This window comes from Panthera uncia, chromosome E1 (genome assembly GCF_023721935.1).
Source record: "Panthera uncia isolate 11264 chromosome E1, Puncia_PCG_1.0, whole genome shotgun sequence".
NCBI classification, from domain to species: domain Eukaryota; kingdom Metazoa; phylum Chordata; class Mammalia; order Carnivora; family Felidae; genus Panthera; species Panthera uncia.
In genome coordinates, this window is record NC_064814.1 from 30,178,122 (window position 1) to 30,202,627 (window position 24,506).

At 43.3% G+C, this 24,506-nt stretch overlaps 1 protein-coding gene across 2 annotated transcripts; it reads right to left on the reverse strand.

Annotated features, from left to right (window-relative positions):
• Positions 1-5,697: 5,697 nt before the first annotated feature.
• Positions 5,698-24,277, reverse strand: COIL (coilin). 2 transcript variants are annotated; one of them, XM_049636478.1, is made up of 7 exons: positions 23,998-24,277; positions 14,213-15,326; positions 14,007-14,090; positions 13,548-13,595; positions 10,939-11,008; positions 8,233-8,321; positions 5,698-6,666 (listed from the first exon to the last, which is right to left on the reverse strand). In XM_049636478.1, the coding sequence occupies exons 1-7, from the start codon at positions 24,240-24,242 to the stop codon at positions 6,577-6,579; spliced, it is 1,740 nt and encodes a 579-aa protein (XP_049492435.1). In that variant the 5' UTR covers positions 24,243-24,277; the 3' UTR covers positions 5,698-6,576. The 2 variants fall into 2 exon arrangements, with proteins under 2 accessions (XP_049492435.1, XP_049492436.1); XM_049636479.1 differs by lacking the exon at positions 8,233-8,321 and having other exon boundaries at positions 6,578-6,666.
• Between the last annotated feature and the right edge of the window lie 229 nt (positions 24,278-24,506).

Here is a 24,506-nt window from a genome sequence, read left to right on the forward strand (position 1 = left end):
AGCCACCCAGGCGCCCCGAGGGTCACTTTTTATTTATTTTATTTTTAAGTAATCTCTCCGCCCAACATGAGGCTCAAACTCAGGACTCTGAGATCAAGAGAGCAGGCTCCAGGGACTGAGCCAGACAGGCATTCCTACCCTCCTTTTTTTTTTTTTTTTTAATAATTTCTCCGCCCAAGTTGGGGCCAGAATAGGGTCACATATTTAATACAAAACAGGACTGAGATTCTAGCTCAGGATTGCTTTGCTTAAAATTCTAATTCCTGGTTTTCCTATTTCTATTCCTCCGAGACTCTTAACCCCATTTATTCTCTCTCCTATTGCATTGTTGTTTGCATGGGGAGGAGGAAGGCAGAAGGCAGGGAGGGGTCAGGAATCAGATTTACGCATAGTATCTCATTTAATCCTCCCACGAAATCTTTAAGGAAGGTATTATCTCCTGTTACAGATGAGAAAACTAAGCCTTGGAGAAACTAAATAGCTTCCTTAAGACTACAGATACTGTTGTGCAGCCTATCTCATTCTAGAAACCAAACATTTGCTACCAGAAAATGTTGCCTCCCAAGGGGAGGGATGGAGCCGTTTCCAGGAAATAAATTCTATGAAATCCTCCATGACTTAGCTCTTGTGGGTGAGGTGGCCTGGTGACTCAGCCAGAATGTCTGTAGAATTTTCTTTCCAGGCCAAGAAGTTTCAAAGGGCTGGTTAGACAGTGAAGACGACTAGGTGGACATAGTTTATGTTTACCAAATTCCACGCACTAGATATTTACTACGACCTCCTGAGACAGGGAAGCGGAAGGGACTCCATTTTAGAAAGGCTCCATTTATGCATGCTCCGTATCCCACCTTGCGTCTGGGTAAACCAGAGAAGCTACCACGTTCCCACTCCAAGGGGGAAGCGAGGAAGTTAATCATTCTCTGAGTCTCGCCCCAGGCCCCCAAGACACATGACACCATCTAAGAAGAACCAGATCTCAGACATGTTCCAGGACATTAGCTTCGAAGAAACCTGGGTGGACACTGGCATCAGTCCCCCTGCCCTTCAGTGATTTGTGGAGTAACACCTAGCGTTCGCCTGACACTCCCTTTGAGGGGACCCCTCCCTGGATTCCCGAAGCGATATGTACCCTGAACCCCTTTCCAGTATAAGCCCCTAACCCCAAGCAACAGGGAGACTCACTTTTCCTTTTCTGAGTCTCCTAAACACTCTGTCTGCTATACTCTTTCACACTACTCAGTAAACACTGTTCACTTCCTCCTTGACGTAGGAGCATGGGGCAAACTGGGGACAAAGTACAGGCTAACAGCACCCCTTCCCCGGGTGGAATATGTGTGGTATTCCTTCGACACTCCTGGCCACCCAAGAACAAAGGAAGGGGGTTTAAATGCTTACCATGGTGATGTGGGAAACTAAGACAAATGAAAGATTAAATTCCCTTAGTGCCTACAGCCCATTGACAAGTCCTTGAAACCAGCAGAGTGACCTCCCTCTAGGAGCTCAGCTGCCTCAATGATGACACTTTGCTAGGGGCAAAAGAGAACCTTAACATTATCCCAACCTCAAGGATCCTATAAGTCTACTTTAACATATAAAAATTCCTTGGGAAACTGCCTTTATCTCAACTCCCCCAAGATCATACTCCAAGCTATGGCCCCCTGATATGCATCTGAAGGGTCTCATGACTGAGGTTTTACTAAATGGTAATAATTAGTGTTTTCCTAACACAGCTAGCCCCTCAAGGTCCTGGAAAAATACCTTAGAGACTTAATCTATCCCTAACCCCCTCCCAACCTGAATGTATATAAGTTACCCATTACGACCTCAGTACAGCTCCCACCCAAAGGTCCTGTCCACATGTTTTAATAAAATCACCTTTTTTGCACCAAAGACATCTTCAAGAATTCTTTCTTGGCCGTCGGCTCCGGACCACGCCACCATCACCCCAAAACTTCATCACTCCCTGTTCACCTTTCATTTCTATCCTGCGTGAAGCCAAGGACCCTCCTGGCTGGTCTGTTGAGGACCCACTGTGGGTCCTCAGACCAGGCCTGCCTACATCACTATCGTGCTAAATTCATCCCATTGTGGTTGGAGAATATGCTTTGTATTATATCAGTGGGTTTTTTTTAATGTTTATTTTTGAGAGAGAGAGAGAGAGAGAGAGAGTGTGTGTGTGTATAAGCAGACAAGGGGTAGAGAGAAAGAGAGACACAGAATCCGAAGCAGGCTCCCGGCTCTGAGCTGTCAGCACAGAGCCTGACGCTGGGCTTGAACTCACAAACTGCAAGATCATGACCTGATCCAAAGTCCGACGCTTAACCGACCGAGCCCCCCAGGCGCCCCTTTCAGTGTTTTAAAATTTATTGAGACTTGTTTTATTTCCTGAATGTGGTCTGTCTTACGGGTTACTGTTTGCGTGGCACCTCTTTCTCCCTCTTTGTCCTCTCAACCTATTTGTGTCTTTAAAGCGTGGCTTTTGTAGACAGCATCATTTTGTTTATGCATCTAACCAACCTTCGCCTTTTAATTGGAGCATTTCATTCATTTCCATTAAATTACTGATAAGATTTACGTCTGCCATTTGCTGTTTCTTTTTATGTCTTCTATCATCTTGGTTCTTCTATTTCTCCATAACTGCCTTCCTTTATGCCATCTTCTGGTGTACTTTTTTATTCCTTTGCTATTTCTTCAGATATTCTTTCTGCCCTCCTCCTCTCCCCTCTCCTTAGGGAACTCCCAGCATGTGTGTGTTGGTCTGCTTGTTGATGTCCTACAGGTCTCTGAGGCTCTGTTCATTTTCCTTTGCTCTTTTCCCTTTCTGCTTCGCAGACTGGATCATCTATCTCAGTTGATCTATATATCCAGGTTCACAAATTCTTTCTTCTGCCTGCTCAAATCTGCTGTTGAACTCCATAGTGAATCTTTCATTTCAGTTTTTGTACTTCTCAACTCCAGAATTTCCATTTGGTTCTTTAAAACAAAATTTTTTTTCCTCCCTCCTTACTGATTTTCTCTATTGAGAGAGACACCGTTCTCACACTTTATCTCCTTAGACATGTCTTCCTAATGTTCTTTGAACATATTTAAAATAACTGAAAGTTTTTGTCTAGGGGCACGTGGGTGACAGTCGGTTAAGCTTCAGACTTTCAGCTCAGGTCATGATCCCAGTTTGTGGGATCGAGCCCTGAGTCGGGCTCTGTGCTGACAGTGCAGAGCCTGCTTGGGATTCTCGCTCTACCTCTCTCCCTGCCCCTCCCTCACTTGTGCCCTCTCTCTCTCTCACTCTCTTTCAAAAATAAACTTTAAAACATTTTTTTAAATTAATATAGACATTCAATTAAAAAAAAAAAAAGAACTTAATGGTGAGCAGACAGCCTGAAGATAGAGAAAACTGAGTCGTGAGGGCAGGAAAGTAATTAGCCAGAACGTTCCCAGTCCCAACGATACAGGTGGCAGTGGGGGAAACGTGTGGCAGGTGCCCCACTGCTTACTGTCAGGCCAGACACAGCAGCTTTAGGGACAGCCACCAAAACATCTTGGGAAAAAATACTGCTCTGAAATTAGACTCTCTCTCCTCTAGATGGGTGATCTTTGGCAAGTTACCGAATATTATGTTGGGAGAAATTAGATGCATCGCTTCTTCAAATCCATAGGCTAATCTTATAGTATTCATAGCTGGCATCTGAGTACCTATTTCCTCATCTAGAATGGGACCACCAGCCCAGGCAAAGTGAGGCAAAGACTTAGTCCCTGGCGGCTACTTTTGCCCAGAACCTTTTCTCATCTCCCCTCTTGTCTCACTCCTGGAATAAACTGTATAGTTTAGAGTTCCCACATCAGACAATTATCTAATTTCAAGTAAGAAGAAATACAGCCACATTTTATGTGGCTATGTGTAGATTATGTTTTATAAAGAAAACTGAAATTTACTGGATGTGGTACAGTATTTTTCTTTTGTACTGCATCTTTCAGAAAGGTCATGCCCTCCTAGTTTGACATCATGACCCTTCTAGTAGGCTGCTAGTCACAGTTCAAAAAACACTACTCCAGAGGGAAAGGGGGACTCATAAACTGATTATAAACTGAAGAAAACACTCCCTGAGGTCAACACTTCTCTTTGGTCTAGTCAATGTTTATTAATTATCTTTTTAAACTGAGGTGTAATTGACATACAACATGAGTTTCAAGTGTACAACATAATGACGTGGTGTTTGTATACACTCCCTGCAAAATGATAACCACAGTAAATCCAGTTAACATCTATCACCATGCATAGTTACAAAAAACCTTATGTGATGAGAACTTTTAAGATCTGCCCTCCTAGAGGGGCGCCTGGGTGGCTCAGTTGAGCATCTGACTTCAGCTCAGGTCGTGATCTCACGGTCCGAGGGTTCGAGCCCCACATCAGGCTCTGTGCTGACAGCTCAGAACCTGAAGCCTGCTTCGGATTCTGTGTCTCCCTCTCTCTCTGCCCCTCCCCCATTCATGCTGTCCCTCTGTCTCAAAAATAAACATTAAAAAAGAAATTTTTTTAAATAATAAAAAAAAAGATCTGCTCTCTTAGAACTTCCAAATATGTAATATAGTATTATTAACTATAGTCACCATGCTGTATATTACATCCCCATGACTTGTAATGGAAGCTTATACTTTTTACCTCTGCCTTTGCCCATTTTGCCCACCCCTCACCTGCCCCCCACCCCCATCACTGGCAACCACCAATCTGTCCTCCATATCTGAGTTCGTTTTGAGTGGGGGGTTGCTTAGATTCCACATATAAATGAGATCACACAGTATCTCTTTCTTATTTCACTTACCATAGTGCCCTCAAGGTCCATCCATGTTGTCTGAAATGGCAAGATTTCATTCCTTTTTATGGCTGAAGAAGAAGTGCATGTACATATACATTTTCTTTATCCATTCATTCATTGATGGACACTTGTTTCCATATCTTGACTATTGTAAACAATGCTGCAGTGAATACAGGGGTGCATACTGTTCCCCATAGTGGCTGTACCAATTTATATTCCCACCAACAGTGGAAATCCCTTTTCTCCACATCCTCACCAACATTTGTTATTTCTTGTCTTTTTGAGAATATCCATTCTAACAGGTGTAAGGTGGTGTTTCATTGTAGTTTTGATTTGCATTTCTGTGATGATGAATGATGTTGAGCATTTATTCATACACCTGTTGGTACTTACTAGTTAACTTAATTTGTTTTCCAAACCCTAGAAAGAAAGTGTGCTATGCAAGGGACGCCTGGGTGGTTCAGTCGGTTAAGCACCCGACTTCAGCTCAGATCATGATCTCAGAGTTAATAAGTTTGAGCCCTACTTCGGGCTCTGTGCTGACAGCTCGGAGCCTGAAGCCTGCTTCGGATTCTGTGTCTCCCTCTCTCTCTGCCCCTCTCCTGCTTACTCTCTCAAAAAAAAAAAAAAAAAAAAAAAAAAAAAAAAAAGTGTGCCACACAAGAACTTCCCCAGTGCCAAGATCCACCATCCATGTTGAGCTCACTCTTTCTGGAGTAATACTTTTCATTGCAAATCAATAAATCCACATTTGATACACATAAATGTTATCCAGGTTAAAACTGGACAGCATCACTGGCCCAACAGCTCCTAGATCTGATGAATTTTGTTGGTATCTCTCGCCTCATTGTGAAACAAGACAGCAATACTCAACTCATGGAAGTTTAGTTCAATGTGATTTTATTTAGAAATTTGCAAAGCTGAAGGAGGAACCCGATGTTTTGTTAAAAGAAAGCAATTTTCACAGTATATATTTAGCCATTTTAGCTCTGTTTTGAATAATAACAGAAAAGGAAGTTTCTGTTCAGTCCTCACTTCACACTCAGCCAGGTGCTTGAGATCTTGTAGAAAGAGAACACATTCCCTGGGCCAAACTCCTAGGAAATCCTCTCACCCAGGTGGACCACCCGTTTGTCCCCAGGCAAATACACGAGATCTTATTTTCACTGTTCTACGCAAGGTTCTGAAAATCCTTAATTTTAACGTTGAGAAAAATGTGAAAGGATTCCTTAACTCATTGCCTGCAACAAATCCACCTACTTTTTAATTCTTGACAGTTACAAGTATAAAATACTTGAAATGTATAAGATGCTCCACATTTAATGGAACAACTTGAATATTAAAAAATTCGGTCAAGTAACATGCTTTCATGTCTTAAAATGTTACTTAATACAACGTTACTGAAACAAGATATGCAGCATTTTCTTGTACTTGGTGTTATAAACTCCTACTGACGATGGCTACTTGATGGTCAAAAAATAAATTAAAAAAAAAGAGAAGAAACCATATACGCTGATATATAACAATGCCTGGAGGGAATGTCATGTTTTAAATTTTGTTACTGAAATTAAGCCTGGAAGAAGGAAAAAAAAGGTCTACAAAAGCAACACCCATGTTATTTTAAATGATGAGGTAGATTTTTTTCCTATGCAATAAAGTGAACAAAAAACGCACACAACTTTCAAATCTTTAAAAAAAAAAACAAGTTCAGGTTATAGTCCCTTTCACAAACAAGACATTTGTAGACTAGGAGGTGGAGAGGTCATCCTCGAGCAGGCTCTGTACTTGGTACGGTACTCGGAGGTTCAACGATCAGTCTTGGATCAATCAACTCTCTCCAAAAAACAGTGATCTGAGGAAAGACACAAAACATTTGGTTTAGAGGCTTCATTTTGAGGTCATCTGGGTTTTAGTCGATTAAAAACTTCAGTCAAGTATATTTCCATTTGTGCAGAATGGTTGAAGACCTGGAATGACGTGAGTCCCAGTATGCTGAGTTCAATTAGGGCAGAAGAACTTGTTTACCTAGAAGGCAACTACACTTTACATTAAACACATTTTACCCTTCTTTCATTTGGAGCAGGGGGTGGGGTGGGGCGCAGGGCGGTGGTTACAAAGGGGTCTGGGAGGTTTGCCCAACAAGACCCTGTGGCTAGGCGGCCCACGCACTCTTCCCGGGACTGCTGATGTTCCTCTGCGCAGCTCTACAGTCGCCCTCCTGTGCTGCCTAAAACCAGGAGCTGCTTCGCATCTCACCAAGAGCAGCCAATGTGAACACTCGGCCCGTGTGGACGAATCACGAGGGCCATCTAGTGTCACGGAGAGGTAATTACAGGCTCTGCTTCAGGCGCCGGTTTAATAGGCATAGAGAGGGGAAACTTCCAAGGTTTAATTTTCCAATGTAGTTTCCAAGAATACATTTCAACAAAAAAGCGCAGAGGCATACGTTCCCAATAAAGAAGTACAGGAGATGTGGCCAAATCTGCTGATCCTACCACAGACCCTAAAAATGTGTTTGGGGAATAAATCCCTAAGAGTGTCATCTATCCTAAAGACAAAGCAAAACGCAGTCTGGTTAGGGTTTCTACAAGTTTACATTTCAGGTAAAATGTGAGTCTGCAATACTGAAAGCTACAGAATAATATCCATAACCTTTCAAATATAAACACCTTAAGAGGAAGTATTTTCTTAAATATAAATTCTAGTTAGTTTAATGCTAGCATAGCCTCATGAGCCAGCATTGCCAGCAACTCTGGAAGTCTGGCTGCCTAAAAGCTAAACCATATACTTCTTAAAAGGGCAATTTAAGGATTTAAATGGAAGTCAAAAGACAGAATCATCATTTTCATGTCATTTTTCAAAACATCTAAGCTGGCATCAGTCAGAATCACGGTAATATTTGGGAGGTAGTAATGATTGCAAAGAGACACGATGGAGATTTCCAGGGGGGGCTGTCAATATCCCATTTCTTTTATCTAGGTGCTGGTGACACAGGTATGTTCATCTGTGATAATCGTTCAAGCTGTATACATACGTATAATTTTCTCAATGTATATATCAATAAAGGTTTTTAAATACACTGTTCTTTTCCACTGAAACCCTTATGCAATTAAGATTTTATACAACTCTATAATCTTAAATAAGACTTTGTTATTCGTGAATCTTGTCGTGTAGGCTCTTTGAGATCCGAGACGGTACCCTAACTTGGCACTTGGCACTGAACTCGCCACCCTGTAGGCAGACCAGAGATCCCAGGGCCTAGATCTTTTACGACTTTAATACAGGCAGTTCAGGCGGCTGCGATGTCACCTTCCAGACCACCAGAAACCGGAAGCTGCGATGTCATCTTCCAGACTACCAGCAACCAGTCGAGAGAGAATGGACGACCGAGCAATCCCAAGAAGAGAAGCACGCCTACCCTCTTCTCCTGCGTCACAGCGTACTCCACTACCTCAGTTCCATTTTCGTTGTGATAAACCAAATCAAATTTCCCAGGTTCTTTCATGGCTGAAACCAGACGGTAGGAAGGAGAGACAGTAAGTCATTTCCCAGTAGTGAAAATGTTCCTCTACAGGGAATTTATATCATTAGAAAAACAACCACAAACAAATTGTCCATTGAGGTGGAGGCTGGGTACGCACATGAAAGCATGGAGTGTTCAGTGACAGGAGACCCTCGGAAACACCCTGTAACAGCAGACGGGAGCCCCTGGGCCGTTTGCCAGAGACCATCTATCCTTCGTCAAAAAGAAATGAGCTCCATACATTGTTATTAGTACTCCCAGAAAAGAACGTGTGACCATTAGGTAACCCAACAGATACAGGACCTGTTTCAGCAGGTTAACGTGATATGAATTCTGCAAAATTTGTGTATTTTGCTCCGTCCTCAGAAATTAAACGTGCTTACTGCTTGGTAATACAGCAATCCTCGCGTTGCATGGTAGTGTGGGACCATAAAAATGACCATCCAGGCTGACATCATGCAAAACTATCTGAATAATCAATGGAAAAATTATGATTGTCTCATGACCTTTAAAAACGATCAGAACATTAAAATTACTGTACAGGGAGATGAAAAGATATTAAAACTAGCATTTATGTAGTACACTGTAATCTAAGACCTCAAAAAGACCGAGAATTAGCGTTCTATTTCTTTGTAAGAAACTTTTCAGGCGAAAGAAAAGAAAAAGGAAAAGAAAAGGAAAATTATCAAGGGTGGCTCGAACAGTGCTTGCCTTCCTGTCGCATAACAACAACACAGAGAATCTTTACACTTCACGGAACTTGCAGACACCTTTCTAAGCGTGGATCAGCTTTCAGGATTTTTTCCTTTGAGATCTTGACATCATCGTGAAATAACTCTTGGAGCTTCTTTGTTTCTGTTTTGCAACTGTGTGATGTTTTTGCTGATGCTACCTCCGGGACCTCTTTATCCCTGTCATCACCACTACCTTCTTCCTTTATGTCAAGCTCACATAAACTGCAGTTCCAACATCCCCACGGTTAGCGGTTTCTTCTAACTCCACAAGTTTAAACTTCACTTGGGTGTCACCTCCAGAACTACCACTTTTTGTTTCTTTGTTGTACTTTCATCTCTGTGGACCAATTCCCTACCTCCATTATCCGTTTTTGTAAGATGCCCTGTGGGTCTATCACTGAGATTGTACAAGGAGACAGCACAGCCTCATGCGATGCTGCGTGTATGGGAACTGAGTAACAGGTGCACGGTGACTTATCATCGGGAGACTTGGAAGGACGTGACATGACTGGTCACCGATCATGATGGGCATCTGTTATTTATGTAGCGATCTGTGGACTGAAGAATTAGCAGAACTTTGTGCCACTAGTCAGTTAACAGGTAACATATCGAATGTCTTTGGGAACTGGTGTTATTTAACTAAACCATGGTAACTAAAGTTCCTATATGTCAGAACCATGCAAAGCGAGGACTACCCGTATTTCCACCAGTGAGCAGATGAAAGACACTTCTTGGTGCCCCAAAGAAGAAAAGTTCTAATTGGATGTTATCACTGTCAATCACCTGACAAGCAGTGATCAGGCTGTGTCGTGGAATCTGACCATGGACAAATTTCTTTGCCCACCGTTCCTAGGAAGAGAGATTTCCTCAAATAAAACCTAATGAGAAGAAAGCTGGAAAACCAATTTAAGTTATATCTAATCATTTACTTAACATTATAAAGGGACTTCGTTGGAAAACCATGTTAACTGATTACTGTGTACGGGAGTTTTGAATCTTTTACTCACTACATTATTTAAACACAAAGAGAATATAATTAATTGCCTTCGGGTCTGCTAAAGAAAAAGGGTCTCCCCTGATCTGTGGCCAGGGACCCCTACAACACAACCCAAGTGAAGCCACATACAGTAAAAGCTCTCTTATTCTCAGATTTTAGAACCAATAATGGGTGAGATGAATCAGGGATAAAGCAGGGAGCCATTTAAAACGATGTGTGAGAGTGTGCACGCACATATACTTTAGACATTCTATTTTGACTTAACACACTGAAGTATGCTCATTTGCCAATCTTTGGAGATAGACCTGAGAAGGTCTTCGGAGCCCACTGACTAGAGTTCTCTTTCTTTCATAAACCACATACTTAATGTATATCTGCAATTTCTACAATTTCCAGTTCTGAGTTTTTCTAAAGGGATACAAGAATGCAAACACTAGCAAGGCAGCCTGAGTTCAGAATCTTCCTAGATTTTTACCAGATTCCTCCCAATCTCAAAGTAGATCCACCCACACGATTGAATAGTAAATTTCTTAGTTATACTCCTGGGTTGGCATTCAACTTGGGTTTCACAGAAATAATTCTTTTTGCAATCAACGTTCATTAGTTTATGCAGTTTTTATGAAACTGCATAATTACAGGAATAAGAACAACTTGCCTAACAGCTTTGTAAACAGATCCAACAATCCATAGTGGACACACACCTCCACTAGGGGGAGCTCGGGTCTCCTAGGCTGCTCTGTGCGGACAGGGATAGTGGACAGTTAGTCCCAGAGGCCAAGCAAGAGAGCAGCTCCTGTGTGTAAAAGCTATTTAGAAACCAATGTAGATATAAAGAGACTAAATTTTTGAATTCTTTTCTACAAGACTCACCAGGTAAGGATGAAAGAATTTCTATATCTACTTGCTGGGTGTCTGGATTGTGGCTTAGTATTTTTCCTTCCTTTCAAAAATAAAAGTCCAAGTCAAAAACCAGCAGGTGAAACACTGGAATATACTAAAACCACTGAATTATACACTTTAAAATGGTTAAAATGGTAAATTTTACATTACATAAATTTTATCTCAATATGAAAACTGTTTTTCTTTAATAAACCAATATGTAGTAGAAATAAAACTCCCACACACCAAGCCAATATTTCCCCTGAATCTAAATCATTCCAGGGTCAGGTACCACACAACTAGGCACGGCCCCTATAGCCCAAAGTCTGCTAATTATTCAAACGAGCCAATCCTAAACTGCTTCCCCCATCCCGCCTGGCCTATCCCAAGGAAACCCCAATAAAGGCCCTGCCCAGGCCTTCTCTTCACTCCTGTCTCTGCCTCTGGATGACACCCTGGTGCTTTCCTCCAGGGTCCTGCATGGCGTGGCATTCCCCCTCCCTCGGGAAACGTAAGTAATAAATTCTTCTTTCATTGCACTGACTTCTGTGGCATCACTCAGCCACCTTCATCAATTAAAATCCCACAGGTAGGTACGTACCCGTGAGACAGGGTTGAGCGTGGAGGAGACTACATCCTTTGAAGACAGATTTAACTTTTGAAGACAAGCTTCAGGAATAAAGCTAGTGATCAAGCTAGATAACAGCACTTGAGGTCAAGGCAAAAAAAAAACTGGTACTGATTTTCACTTTCCAAATGGTTTTGAAAATCATTTCCAGAAAGTTCTAAATACCGGGAAAGTAAGAAAATAGCTTTCCAGGGTAAGAACTGTGATGACCAACATAGATTTAATATGCATTAAAAATAATCAGAATCAGGGTGTCTGGGTGGCTCAGTTGGTTGAGCGTCCAACTCTTGATTTCAGCTCAGGTTGTGATCCCACGGTCATGGGATCAAGCCCTGTGTTGGGCTCTGTGCTGAGCGTGGAGCCTGCTTAAGATTCTCCCCCAAGGCCCTTTTTATTCTGTCCCTCTCCCCCACTCATGCACTTTCTCTCTGAAATAAAAAACCAATAATGGGGCGCCTGGGTGGCTCAGTCAGTTGAACACCGACTTCAGCTCAGGTCATGATCTCACGGTTCATGAGTTCAAGCCCTGCTTTGGGCTCTGTGCTGACAGCTCAGAGCCTGGAGCCTGCCTCGGATTCTGTGTCTCCCTCTCTCTGGTCCCTCCCTCGCTCATGCTCTGTCTCTGTCTCTCAAAAATAAAATAAAAAACATTAAAAAAAATTTTTTAATAAAAAACCAATAATAAAAATAAAAAATAAAAAAATCAGTATCATCTAGAATCATAGTTTGTAGAGGTTGTAGAACATACCAATTCTATATTTCTATCTTGTAGTACATCACAGAATTAAAGTAATTATCTATGGTAAGGTGATAAAACATCCTGGTTTGCCTAAAACAAGTCCATTTACATTTCCTTCCAGGGTAATTATTAATATAATATTAACCCTTTTCATGCACAAGTATCCTGCTTTAGATGACAAATTATATGTCACCTATATAAAGGGGTCAAGATGAAAAATGTGATAAAATACCAGTTACCCAGAACTGACCTACCTTCTAGCCTACTTTTGAGGAAAGGTTCTTACCAAGATTTTAAAAATCTTTCAAGGTTTAAAAAAAGTCTTCCAAGGTATCAACTCATTTTTTAAATGGACTTATATTCCGTATATTACATAAAAATTAAAAAATGTGCATTTTAACAAAGTTTTCTTTTTTTTTTTAATTTATTCATTTTTGAGAGAGAGACAGAGCACAAGCAGGAGAGGGGCAGAGGGAGAGGGAGACAGAATCCGAAGCAGGCTCCAGGCTCTGAGCTGTCAGCACAGAGCCCGACGCGGGGCTCAAACTCGTGAACTGTGAGATCATGACCTGAGCCAAAGCCAGGCGCTCAACCGACTGAGCCACCCAGGCACCCCTTTAACAAAGTTTTCAACAAAATTTTGAATGGATGAAAAAAGGAAGGGAACATGTAATTCTGTAATCCCACTGATGGGGTCAACCTTTTACTGAATTGTGATAAAGCTCATGCCAATGTGAAGTCCCATACGCGTGTTAAGTGAATAAATTACAGGGACAGTACTTGTGAATTACCTGTGGTGAACAGATAATATAAAAGGGGCCATGTTAGACCATAAGAATCTGCAGTAATTCACAATTATATAAAAGAGATTCCTATGATGAAAGTAATCAAATTTTCTGGCTGAAAGCTATTTAGTATTTTCTTTCAAAGTTTAGGATCCTGGGAGAGTGGCATTCAAATAAGCTTGCTAAGCTGGTTGTCTAAGCTGGTTAGAAAAAAAAAAAAAAAGAATTAAACTTGTCATTATTCTACATTCTTCCCCAGATGTAAGGAAAATAACACTGGGGGCTCCACAGTGATACTGTTAAAAAGTTTACATTTTGATAATGCTCCCATTTTCTACAACATTATTTACTGAAAAAAAATCAAAATTATCCATATTAGCAGTATTAAATACGACTTTAGCTTGTTTAATATACTGACACTTAGTTATTTTTAAATAAACAGCCTTACCTTGTAGTCAGAGACATCAGGAGAATAATCGGATGTCAGCTCCAAAAGCTAAAAAAGAAGAAAGAGCCCACAAATACACAAGCCCCGCAGTTCCTCTCCCCTGCCCCCAAGAAAACATGCAGTGGCGGGGTGCCCACTCCACCATTCTGGGAGCCCTGCCATGACCTGCGACGAGACAGAAGTTCCAGTGGGAGAGGTTTCTTCGGTTTGGGGTGGAGAGGGGTTGGTGCTACGCAGAGCCTTTCTTAACTGAGCGCTTGCTAGGTTCCACACACCAAGCTCAGGCATTTTTATTCATTCAGAAAACCTAAGTAGGTACCTACTACATACTAGGCACCGGACAGATATGATCTGGAAAGGGTCTAGTACATACACATATATAATCCTGACCTGCCAATGAGTAAGTTTATTTGGAGGGAGAAGAATCTTTTTGGTGGTAATTGTTGTCTTAAAATGTACCTTAAATGCAATCTTTTCTCCAACTTGTGGGGCAGCTGCTAACAGCGGTAACAAACTGTAGTCCTTGTGTGTCTCTACCGGATTCTGAAAGACAGCATGAGTCACGTGACTTTGTTACTGGTGACAAAAGTGAAGCCGTGACATCAACTGCAGACACACCCCACGGGCCTAGCGGAAGAAGCGCACTCACGATAAATAATACTTGCCTGGATAATAGTAGAGGAGTTCGTTACCATTTCATTTAGTTGCTGGTGCTTCTGATACTCAGGGTTTCTATTTAACACAAAGGAAACAGCTTGCCCTCGGCCCCGGCCTCTCCCCCGCACACCCCGACCCCTAGCTCCCTTCCAAGAAAGAAGGTCCTCTCCTCTCCCCCAGCCTCTTCCCAAACTGGTGGGGAGAGTCACGTTGGGAGGGGGCCCGGGAGGAGCCTGTCTGGCACCGTTTGCGTCCGAGAGCTTCCACCCGGCAGCGTGTGGGGTCTGCGCGCACGGCCCCGGGCCCGGACAGCCTCTTCCTGCAAAGAGGCCTACAGGCTTTAAGAAACCCGCAGCGCGCTCCGGGGCGCTCTTCGACACCGTGCACTGGTCGTCCGACTCCGAGCTGGAGTCCGAACTGGAAGATGATGCTCTGGTCGTCTTGCACTTGACGGCCGCACAGGTGAAGCCAGTTTTGGCAGCCACTTTGTTTGCAGTCGTGTTTTTTGTCGAGGGCCCTTCCTTTGATAACTCGGTTGCTGTTTTCTCTGAGCAATTTCTGACCTCCAAGAGGACATTGCTGACACCATCACTGGTGGACTCATGAGAAGACTCGGACTCTGAGGAGGAAATGGGGCTGTCTTTTGGACAGACGCCCGCGCCGCCTTTCCTTTTGGCTTTGACAAGGCTGTTCCTAGCAAGTGAGCCTTTCAGAGGACCACAGTTCGAGATGGCCCAGTCCTTCACCGTCTGTGCTTTAGAAGACCTGGAGTTCTTGGTCTGCCTTTTGAGTTCGCATTTCTCCTTCCTCTTTGGTGACTTTCTTTTGGTTTCTTCGTCATCACCATCCACTACACCACACATGGCTTTGTTTTTCCTCTTGCCCTTTTTCCTCATACTCTGATCTGTGGCAGCTTTAGGTTCTAGATCCAAGGTCTTCCCATTGCTACTGTTCTCTTGCCTCTTCCAATGTTTCTTTGAATTTCTGTAATCTAGTTCGGTTTCTTCACCCTCCTCCAACTTAAATGCCCTCTTCTTTGCTTTTCTGGGTAATAAATGACTATCGTCACCATTCTTGACTGTTACAGTATTCTCCGCAGTTTCTCTCTCTTCTAATTTAACTCTAGCAAAACAACAAGAGAGAAAGCTATAGTGAGTCATTCACAGGCGTGTCTCTGGGACACAGTTAGATACCAGGATGGCCGCACACTATACCTGTCATCAGTCAATGAAAAAATGTCAAATAACTTCAGGACAAAAGATTCTTTTTGACAAAATGGTCTATATGGCATCCCTTAGAGTCAACTTTGAAGTGACGAGTTTTATTTATTGAATATCTACTGCATCCCAAGCATTTTCTAGACATTTTCTCTAATCAAATGCCACCATGAAGCAGGTATGCTTCATTTTAAGACAGATCACAGAATTACAATTCAGATAAGTAACCCACCCAAAGTCCACAGCTAACAGGCAGCAGAGATGGGATTCAAACTTCAGTCTGTCTAACTTCAAAGTTCACAATCTCTCCACTCTATTATGCCGCCTACCCCAAATGGTGATACTGCAGAGTACTCACTCTTCTTTTTATTTTCTTTTTATTTTTTAAATGTTTATTTATTTTGAGAGAGAGAAGCATGCACGTGCATGGAGTGGGGTAGGGGCACAAACCGTGGGATCATGACCTGAGCCAAAATCAAGAGTCGGACGTTTAACCAACTTAAATTGTATTAGAAATAAAAATTTTTATTTTTAAATGTGGGCTGCTTTTTCTTAAAATCAGACTTCATTTTCATTTTGTTGAAATTTAGGAAAACTTTCTAACAATTTATGTTCTCTGGGACAGTGACAGCCATCACAAAATTCCATGACATTCTGTGATTATTAATTTTATGTGTCACCTTGACTGGGCCATGACAGCCCAGATATTTGGTTAAACATCATTCTGGGTTTGTCTGTGAGGATATTTCTAGACAAGATTAATATTTGAATGAGTAGACTAATGCCTTGGTGGCTCAGTCAGTTAAGCACCTGACTTCCGCTCAGGTCATGATCTCACGGTTCATGGATTCAAGCCCCTCATTGGGCTCTGTGCTCTGGGCTCAGAGTCTGGAGCCTGCTGCGGATTCTGTGTGGCCCTCTCTGTCTGCCCCTCCCCCACTCATACTCTGTCTCTCTCTGTCTCAAAAATAAAAGAACATTAAAGAAAAAAATTTTTGAATGGGTATACTAAGTCCAGCAGATGGCCCACCCCAATGTGAGTGGGTCTGACCCAATCCATTGAAGGTCTGGACAGAATTCCTTCTCTCTGCCCAACTGTCTGAGCTGGGACCTCAGCCTGCTCCTGCCTTCAGACTCACACTAGAGCTGGAACTTACACCATCGGCTCCCCTGGATCTCAGGCCTTTGGACTTGGACTGAAACTTTATCATCGGTTCTCTTAGGTCTCTGGCTTGCCAATTGTGAATCTTGGGACCTCTCAGCCTCTCTAATCTCATGAGCCAATTCCTTATAACAGATTCATATCTCTGTGTATTTATCATTTCCTATTGCTTCCAGTTCTCTGAAGAACCCTAACACACATTTCATCCAAAATGATTACAGTAAAGGAGCTCTGTTGCTCCATGGCCTGGCAACAGCCACCTCTAATATGTGCAGTCCAATGACAGAGAGCCCAGAGTGTCCCCAGTGTCAAGTTCATAGCGGGTGCTCAAAATCGTCTGCTAAAAACAGGCAATATACTTTTAATATGTTTATATCCAGCTATATATTTCATCAATTTTTTTTAGTAACCAGTGAAAGACGTATAATCATGTTTGAAAATAAAGTATAATTGGTGAATAAGAATATATAAGCATTCTTTAAATTCTTTTAAGGGACTGTAATACCGGTGGATTTATCTCAATGTGGCAGGTGAAAAAAATCCTCAATTATTCTTCAGAATACACAGATACACAGACACATACAAAGCAAAGTCAAAGCTACTGATATCAGGATAAAGAGAGAAAAAAAAAAGTATGAACAATCAGAGATTTAGATCATAAAAATACATCATCCTGTATTCCCAGGATGGACTTCAGCATCTAGCAGCAAGGAAGTGATTCTTAAATGGGCAAAAACTAGCTGGAAATCCTGTGACTCTAAGAACAAATGGGGAACTTGTAAGAATAATGGATTGTCCCTTGACATTCTTGATTAATTTGTTTTACTTTGTAGCAATGCTATGATTCAAGTTTCAATTCTAAGGCAACCAATTAGGACTGAATTTTCCATCAAACTTTGAAAATGGTTGCAAGACTCTGTTCAGTCATTGCGGTTTATTAAATCACTGGAACCCGGCACCTGCTTCCTTTCAGAGGAGCCTGCAAGACCCTCATGCTTACAAAAGCAGCCCTTGGCATCACCTTACCCATTCTGAAGACAGTGAATCTGTGGATTCTGATACGAAGGTATGACCTATGACTGCTGCCGCCTTATTCACTATCTGTGATTCCTGAGGAGAATCATTTCTGTTGGGAACATAATAAGATTGAGGAACAAAATGCCATCCAGAGAGTAAGAAATGGTTCACCTGGGTCTGCCGAGTTACCAACCAATTCCTTTCAGGGTATGCACTTTCCCTGGCAATGTCCTTCATTTCTTTACTTGGATCACAGACAACAAACATAGCTGTCCTTGTACAAAGAGAAGTGAATTACCTATGTAATTAGCAGTGAAAGAGATTTAATTCCAAGAAATTTCTAAAACAGACTCTCCAGTGTTCATGCAAACTCTGTAGGGCAAGCCAGGTGATATTATCAAAATGCAAGGTGATCCTTTTTTTTTTTTTTTAAAGATTTATTTATTTCAGTAATCTCTACACCCCCTGTGGGGCTTGAACTCAGACCCCGAGATCAAAAGTCACATGCTGTTTAGACTGAGCCAGCCACGTGCCCACGTTAAAGGTGCTTCCTTTAAATGTGCAATTTATTGGGGCGCCTGGGTGGCTTGGTCGGTTAAGCGTCTGACTTCGGCTCAGGTCATGATCTCACGGTCCGTGAGTTCGAGCCCCGCGTCGGGCTCTGTGCTGACAGCTCAGAGCCTGGAGCCTGTTTCAGATCCTGTGTCTCCCTCTCTCTCTGCTCCTCCCCTGTTCATGCTCTGTCTCTCTCTGTCTCAAAAATAAATAAACGTTAAAAAAAAATTAAAAAAAATAAATGTGCAATTTACTTTCTGTCTTTTAATGTTTTTTTTATGCGGGGGGGGGACGGGCAGAGAGAGGGAGACAGAGTATCTGAAACTGGCTCTGTGCTGATAGCAGTGAGCCCGATGTGGTGCTCGAACTCACAAGCCACAAGATCATGACCTAAGCCAAAGTTGGACGCTCAATCGACTGAGCCACCCAGGCGCCCCTAAATGTGCAACTTCACTTCTAGGATTCGATCACACAGAAACACAGCACGTCCAACTACATAGCCTGACCCCCCCACCCACTGCGGGCCACCCACTTTTGGCCAAGGCCCAAGCGATTGGATTCAAATCTTTGTTCTGCCACTTAAAATTTTTAAAACAGTATCTCAACCTTTCTCATTTGTAAAAATGGGGATAGTAATAATAATTTTAATACTCAGATGAGCTATCATGTATATTTAGGGCAGTGCCAGACTCAGAGCAAGTACCATCCAAATGTTAACTCTAATTTTTGTTAATACAATAAATGTTGTTAGTCCTCCCAGGGCAGGAGTTAGTGGGCTTTAATGAATTTGTCCCATCAAACGGAGATGGAATTCAATAAGGAGAGTAAAAAGGTAGAGCTGGACTCTCTTTGGGTCCCCTCTGTTCCCTGCAGTCTCCCTCCCGTCTGGCTGTGGCATTATCACCTTCAGAGAGGTAAAGCTACTGGACCAAGGGAACACAACTGATGAGTCAAGATGCACACCCAGGGTTCTGACTCCCGACCTTGAATTCTTAATCACATTGCTGTCTTCCTTTTCACACAATACTGAAAAAAAAGTAACTCCTATATTGTTGGTATAAAGACAGACCTGTGCAACTTTTCTGGAGGCTAATTTGACAGTACTTACCAAATTTTAAAATTTGACCAACAAGTACCTCTTCTGGGAATGCATCCGGCTAAATCACTGCCCAAGCACACACAGACACGCAAGAATGCTCACTACAGCAATGTTTACCAGTGGAAACCAGAAAACAACTACCATGGGGAGTGCCTGGCTGACTCAGTTGGTAGAACATGTGACTCTTGATCTCAGGGTTGTGAATTTGAGCCCCACGTAGAGATTACTTAAAAATAAAATCTTAAGAAACAAAAACAAAACAAAAAAACTGCCATGGTCGAAATGTTGGTGTCCCCACAAAATCCATGTTGAAATCCTAACCACCAATGTGATGGAATTAGGAAGTGGGGACTTTGGAAGCTGCTTAGGCCATGAGCGTGGACCTCTCATGAATCAGATTAGTGCTCGTATCCAAGAGACCCTACGACACTCCCTAGTCCCGTCCACCACACGAGGACACAGTGAGAAGGTGCCATCTACGAACCAGAAAGCAAACCTCACTAGACACCAAATCTGCTGGCACCTTGATCTTGGACTCCCCAGTCTCTGAACTATAAGAAATTAACTTCCGTTGCTTTATTTTTCAATTTATTTTTAATTTTTTTTAACATTTATTATTTAGTTTTGAGACAGAGGGAGACAGAGTATGAACAGAGGAGGGTCCGAGAGAGAGGGAGACACAGAATCTGAAACAGGCTCCAGGCTCTGAGCTGTCAGCACAGAGCCCGACGCGGGGCTCGAACTCACAGACAGCAAGATCACGACCTGAGCCGAAGTCGGACGCTTAACCAACTGAGCCACCCAGGCGCCCCTTTAATTTATTTTTTAAATTTTTTAATGTTTATTTATTTTTGAGAGAGAGACAGGGACAGAGTGTGAGCAGGGAAGGGGCAGAGAGAGAGGGAGACACAGAATCCGAAGCAGGCTTCAGGCTCTGAGCTGTCAGCACAGAGCCCTACTCGGGGCTCAAACTCACAAACCTCAGGATCATGACCTGAGCTGAAGTCGGACACTTAGCTGACCGAGCCACCCGGGTGCCAATTTCTGTTGTTTATAAGCTACCCAGATTATGGTATTTTTATTATAACAGCCCAAATGAACTAAGATAACAACCTAAAATGTCCATTAGGAAGAAATTGGTTAAATTTATGGCATGTAAAAGAATACTATGTGGCATTTAAGAAACATTGTTTTTACATTTATTTATTTTTGAGAGACAGAGAGAGACAGAGCGTGAACAGGGGAGAGGCAGAAAGAGAAAGAGACACAGAATCCAAAGCAGACTCCAGGCTCTGAGCTGTCAGCACAGAACTCGACCCGGGGCTCAAACCCATGAACCATGAGATCATGACCTGATCTGAAGTCAGACGCTCACCTGACTGAGCCACCCAGGCACCCCTACTATGTGGCATTTAAAAAGAAGCATGTAGGGGCACCTGAGTGGCTTATAGGATTCAGCATCCAACTCTTGATTTTGGCTCAGGTCATGATCCCAGGGTCGTGGGATTGAGCCCTGAGTCAGGCTCCACACTGAGCATGGAACCTGCTTAAGATTCTCTCTCTCTCTCTCTCTCTCTCTCTCTCTCTCTCTCTCCCCTTCTGCCCCTCTCCCCAGCTCATGCACTCTCTCTTTAAAACAAAAAAATAAAATAAAATAAATTTAAAAAAAGAATGATGTACATCACATACTATATACACTAAAATGAAAGATACCCAAGATATGTTAGGTAAAAAAGTGAGGTGCAGGGGTGCCTGGGTGGCTCAGTCAGTTGAGAGTCAGACTCTTAATTTTGGCTCAGGTCATGATCCCAGGGTCATGGGATCAAGTCCTGCATCAAGATCTGCACTCAGCACAGAACTTGCTTAAGATTCTCTCTCTCTCAGGGCGCCTGGGTGGCTCAGTCGGTTGAGCATCCAACTCTTGATTTCAGCTCAGGTCATGATCTCACGATTCATGAGATCGAGCCCCTCAGGCTCCATGCTGGCAATGTGGAGCCTGCTCGGGATTCTCTCTCTCCCACTCTCTCTGCCTTTCCCCAGCTCTCTCTCTCTCTCTCTCTCTCTGCCCCTCTCCCCCAATGGCACTCGCTCTGTCTCTCTAAAAAAAAAAAAAAAAAAAAAGTCAGGTGCAGGACAATATGTATATTATAATGGCATGTGTATTTAAAAAGTATATGTTTGCATGTGTATGAGAAAAAAAATCTAGGAAGACAGACCCCAAACTTAACTGAGGATACTTCTAGAGAGTGGGGTAATACCGGAAAGAGTATGTGAGAAGATAAATAAGGGACTCTTTACCTTGAGCCATTTTAAAGTATAAATCTTTTTTCGTCTGTCAAAGCAGAAAAAGTCAGACTGTGGACGCATAAGAGAATGGGCCGTGAGGAAATGGCCGTGGCATACAAGTGAGGAGAAACCTGTCCAGCCTCACGGGATAGCCACCACCTGGCTCACCTTTCCCCATTAGACTTTTCAGTACTCCAGCAACCCCTACAGAATCCTTCTGCGGCCAGATGCATCTCTTCACCGAGTCAGGCTAGCTTTTGCCTCCACTAGTAATGGGCTACCCAACATTTCCATTTCCTACATGTCCTTCAAAGTGCTGCAAAATTCCCTGACCCCTTGTGTTTCACGAAGATCTCTCCCTTCTCCACTGTCTCCTGCGCTTAGCAACACAATCTAGTGTAATTATCCAGGCTGCCTGCCTGCATCACACAAGAAGGTAACATACAAAAACATGAAACTAGTTATCTTGGTCTACTCCAACAATATTAGGAACCTTTAAAAAAAAGAGACTAGGCTTTCTTCTGCAGCTCTGGAGAAAGGTGAATCTGTTGGGGGAAGACAGAAATGATGGAAAACAGGAAACCACAAAAACATATGAAATTTTTACAAATTGGGACGCCTGGGTGGCTCAGTCGGTTGGTCGTCCGACTTCGGCTCAGGTCATGATCTCACAGTTCGTGGGTTCGAGCCCTGCGTCGGCCTCTGTGCTGACAGCTCAGAGCCTGGAGCCTGTTTCGGATTCTGTGTCTCCCTCTCTCTCTCTGCCCCTCCCCTGTTCACGCTCTGTCTCTGTCTCAAGAATAAATAAACATTAAAAAAATTTTTTTAAACAAAAATTTTTACAAATTCAATTCTTTTCCTAAGGTCTGCCCCATTAACCACTGAAGCCAGCTACAGAGATATTTCTTACCATACACAGTTATGCATTTTAAGTGTTCAGGAGGAATTCGGCCTGCCACCGTGCTATGTTTATTTCTTATAAAAGCCATCATCATTTGCTTTTGACATTGTTCACTTCATTATACAGAGTGCAATTCCCAGGTGATTCATTACTTGAGGTGTAACTGCACTGCAGTTAGTAATTCATTAGGCAGGGGGTAGGTCAGAAAGTAAACTTCACAGGAGGGGATACAGTCCTTACAACCGTAACATTTAAGCAGTTCCTGAATTGCACAAATAATGGAAAGCTATTTCAGTGAATAAAAAGGAAAAAGAACTCTTTTTGAAATTTTAACTATTTCAAATTGTCTTTAGAAACGACTAAACATTAGTAAATCACAGCATTCCCATTTTTAAGAGAGACACACACACAAAGATGTAGTAATTGTTCCAAACTGAATTCCCTGATGTTCTGAAGAAATCTCATGAATCTGACATGCTCTGAGGAAAGAATATTCAACAAAGAGCAAGCAGAGGAAGCAGCCTGGTTCAAAACTCTAGAACTTTTTCATTGTACCTGAAGTTTTAAAAAGAAGCCCTGAATAAATTAGTCTAAGATAAGAATCCAAACTGAAATGATCCTGTCTTACCATTTTATTGAGACAAATCAACCACACATGGGCAATTCATACCACAATGGCTCCTCGATACCCACCTCTGTGTCATTTTTAAATTTTATTTATTTATTTGGAGAGAGAGAGAGAGAGAGCGAGCAGGGAAAGGGCAAAGACAGAGGGAGAGAGAGAATCCCAAGTAGACTTTGCACTCTCAGCCCAGAGCCCTACTCAGAGCTGGACCTCACGACTGTGAGATCATGACTTGAGCCAAGATCAAGAGTCTGAGCTCAACTGACTAAGCCGCCCAGGCGCCCCCTCAGTATCATTTTTTTTTTTTATTTCCAAAAGCATATTTAAAACTATTTTATTTTCCAATTCACAAACCAAAAGGTCCCAAACACCTACTTAAATGAACCACAAAATACCCAGGTGAGGCAAGAATGACACCGTAAGTCTCAGGAGATCTGGCAGGAGCTTACTAAGGCTGGACAAACTGCACGCTTGGAAGAGAACATGACTGTTCTATTTGCCTGGGCCCCCTGCACCTGACCTTGCCAGCCGCCAGGGGAAGGCCAGGTCTCATGCACATCCGCATCCGGCGCATGTAACACAGTGCCTGGGTAAGAACGCGCTTGCTAAATCAAGGTTGCAAGAAGCACGCGCCCGGCCCGGGCACCAGATCACTGTCTTCCCAGGCTTGTCCCAGTAACCACTTGCCCCCGGAGCACTCCGGGAAGGATGCTCCTCCCAGTGCAGATTCCTGAGCCCCATCCCGGCTTCGACCAATCAGCATCCCTCCGGTGCACGAATGAGCAGCTTGACAGCCCCACCCCACGCCCACCCCCACTCCACACCCCTCACCCACGCGCGGCCTCCAGAGGCCCGAGGCGCCCCGGGCGTGCGCAGGCGCGTCCCCGGCCCGCCGCCCACCCCGCCACCCCCAACCCCGCGCCTCGCCCACCTGAGGCAGTCGTTGTCTCGTACCAGGCGCGCGCTCTCGGCTGGGGGCAAAAGCCCCCCCTCCAAGTAGAGGCCCAGGATGGCCCCAGAACTGAAGCCGAAGCGCTGGCGGATGAGACTAATGAGATCCGTGACCACTCGGCATCTGTTCAAGTCGACGAGAAGCCAAAAGGCCGTACAGTGAGGGGTAGCTGGAGGCGGATAATCAAATTGAAGCCGTAGCCTAACCGTCTCGGAGGCCGCCATCTTGCCCGTTGCTCAACGGAAGCCGAGAGACACCACAGGGCTACCGAGAGGCGTGCTCGGCGGCCCGCCCCCTGGGGCCTTTTAACGTGTGCCCTCTATTGGCTGCCAGTGGCTACTGCAGGCTCCCGTGACCCGCAAGAACGCGGAGCGGGGTTGATTCCATTTTGCTCATCGCTGGGCTAGGGAAGGGCATAAGTGAAATAAATGCCTTCACTCCTTTCCCGCTGAGCTCTATGCAGGGTCGAAATTTAGGCAACTCTCTGG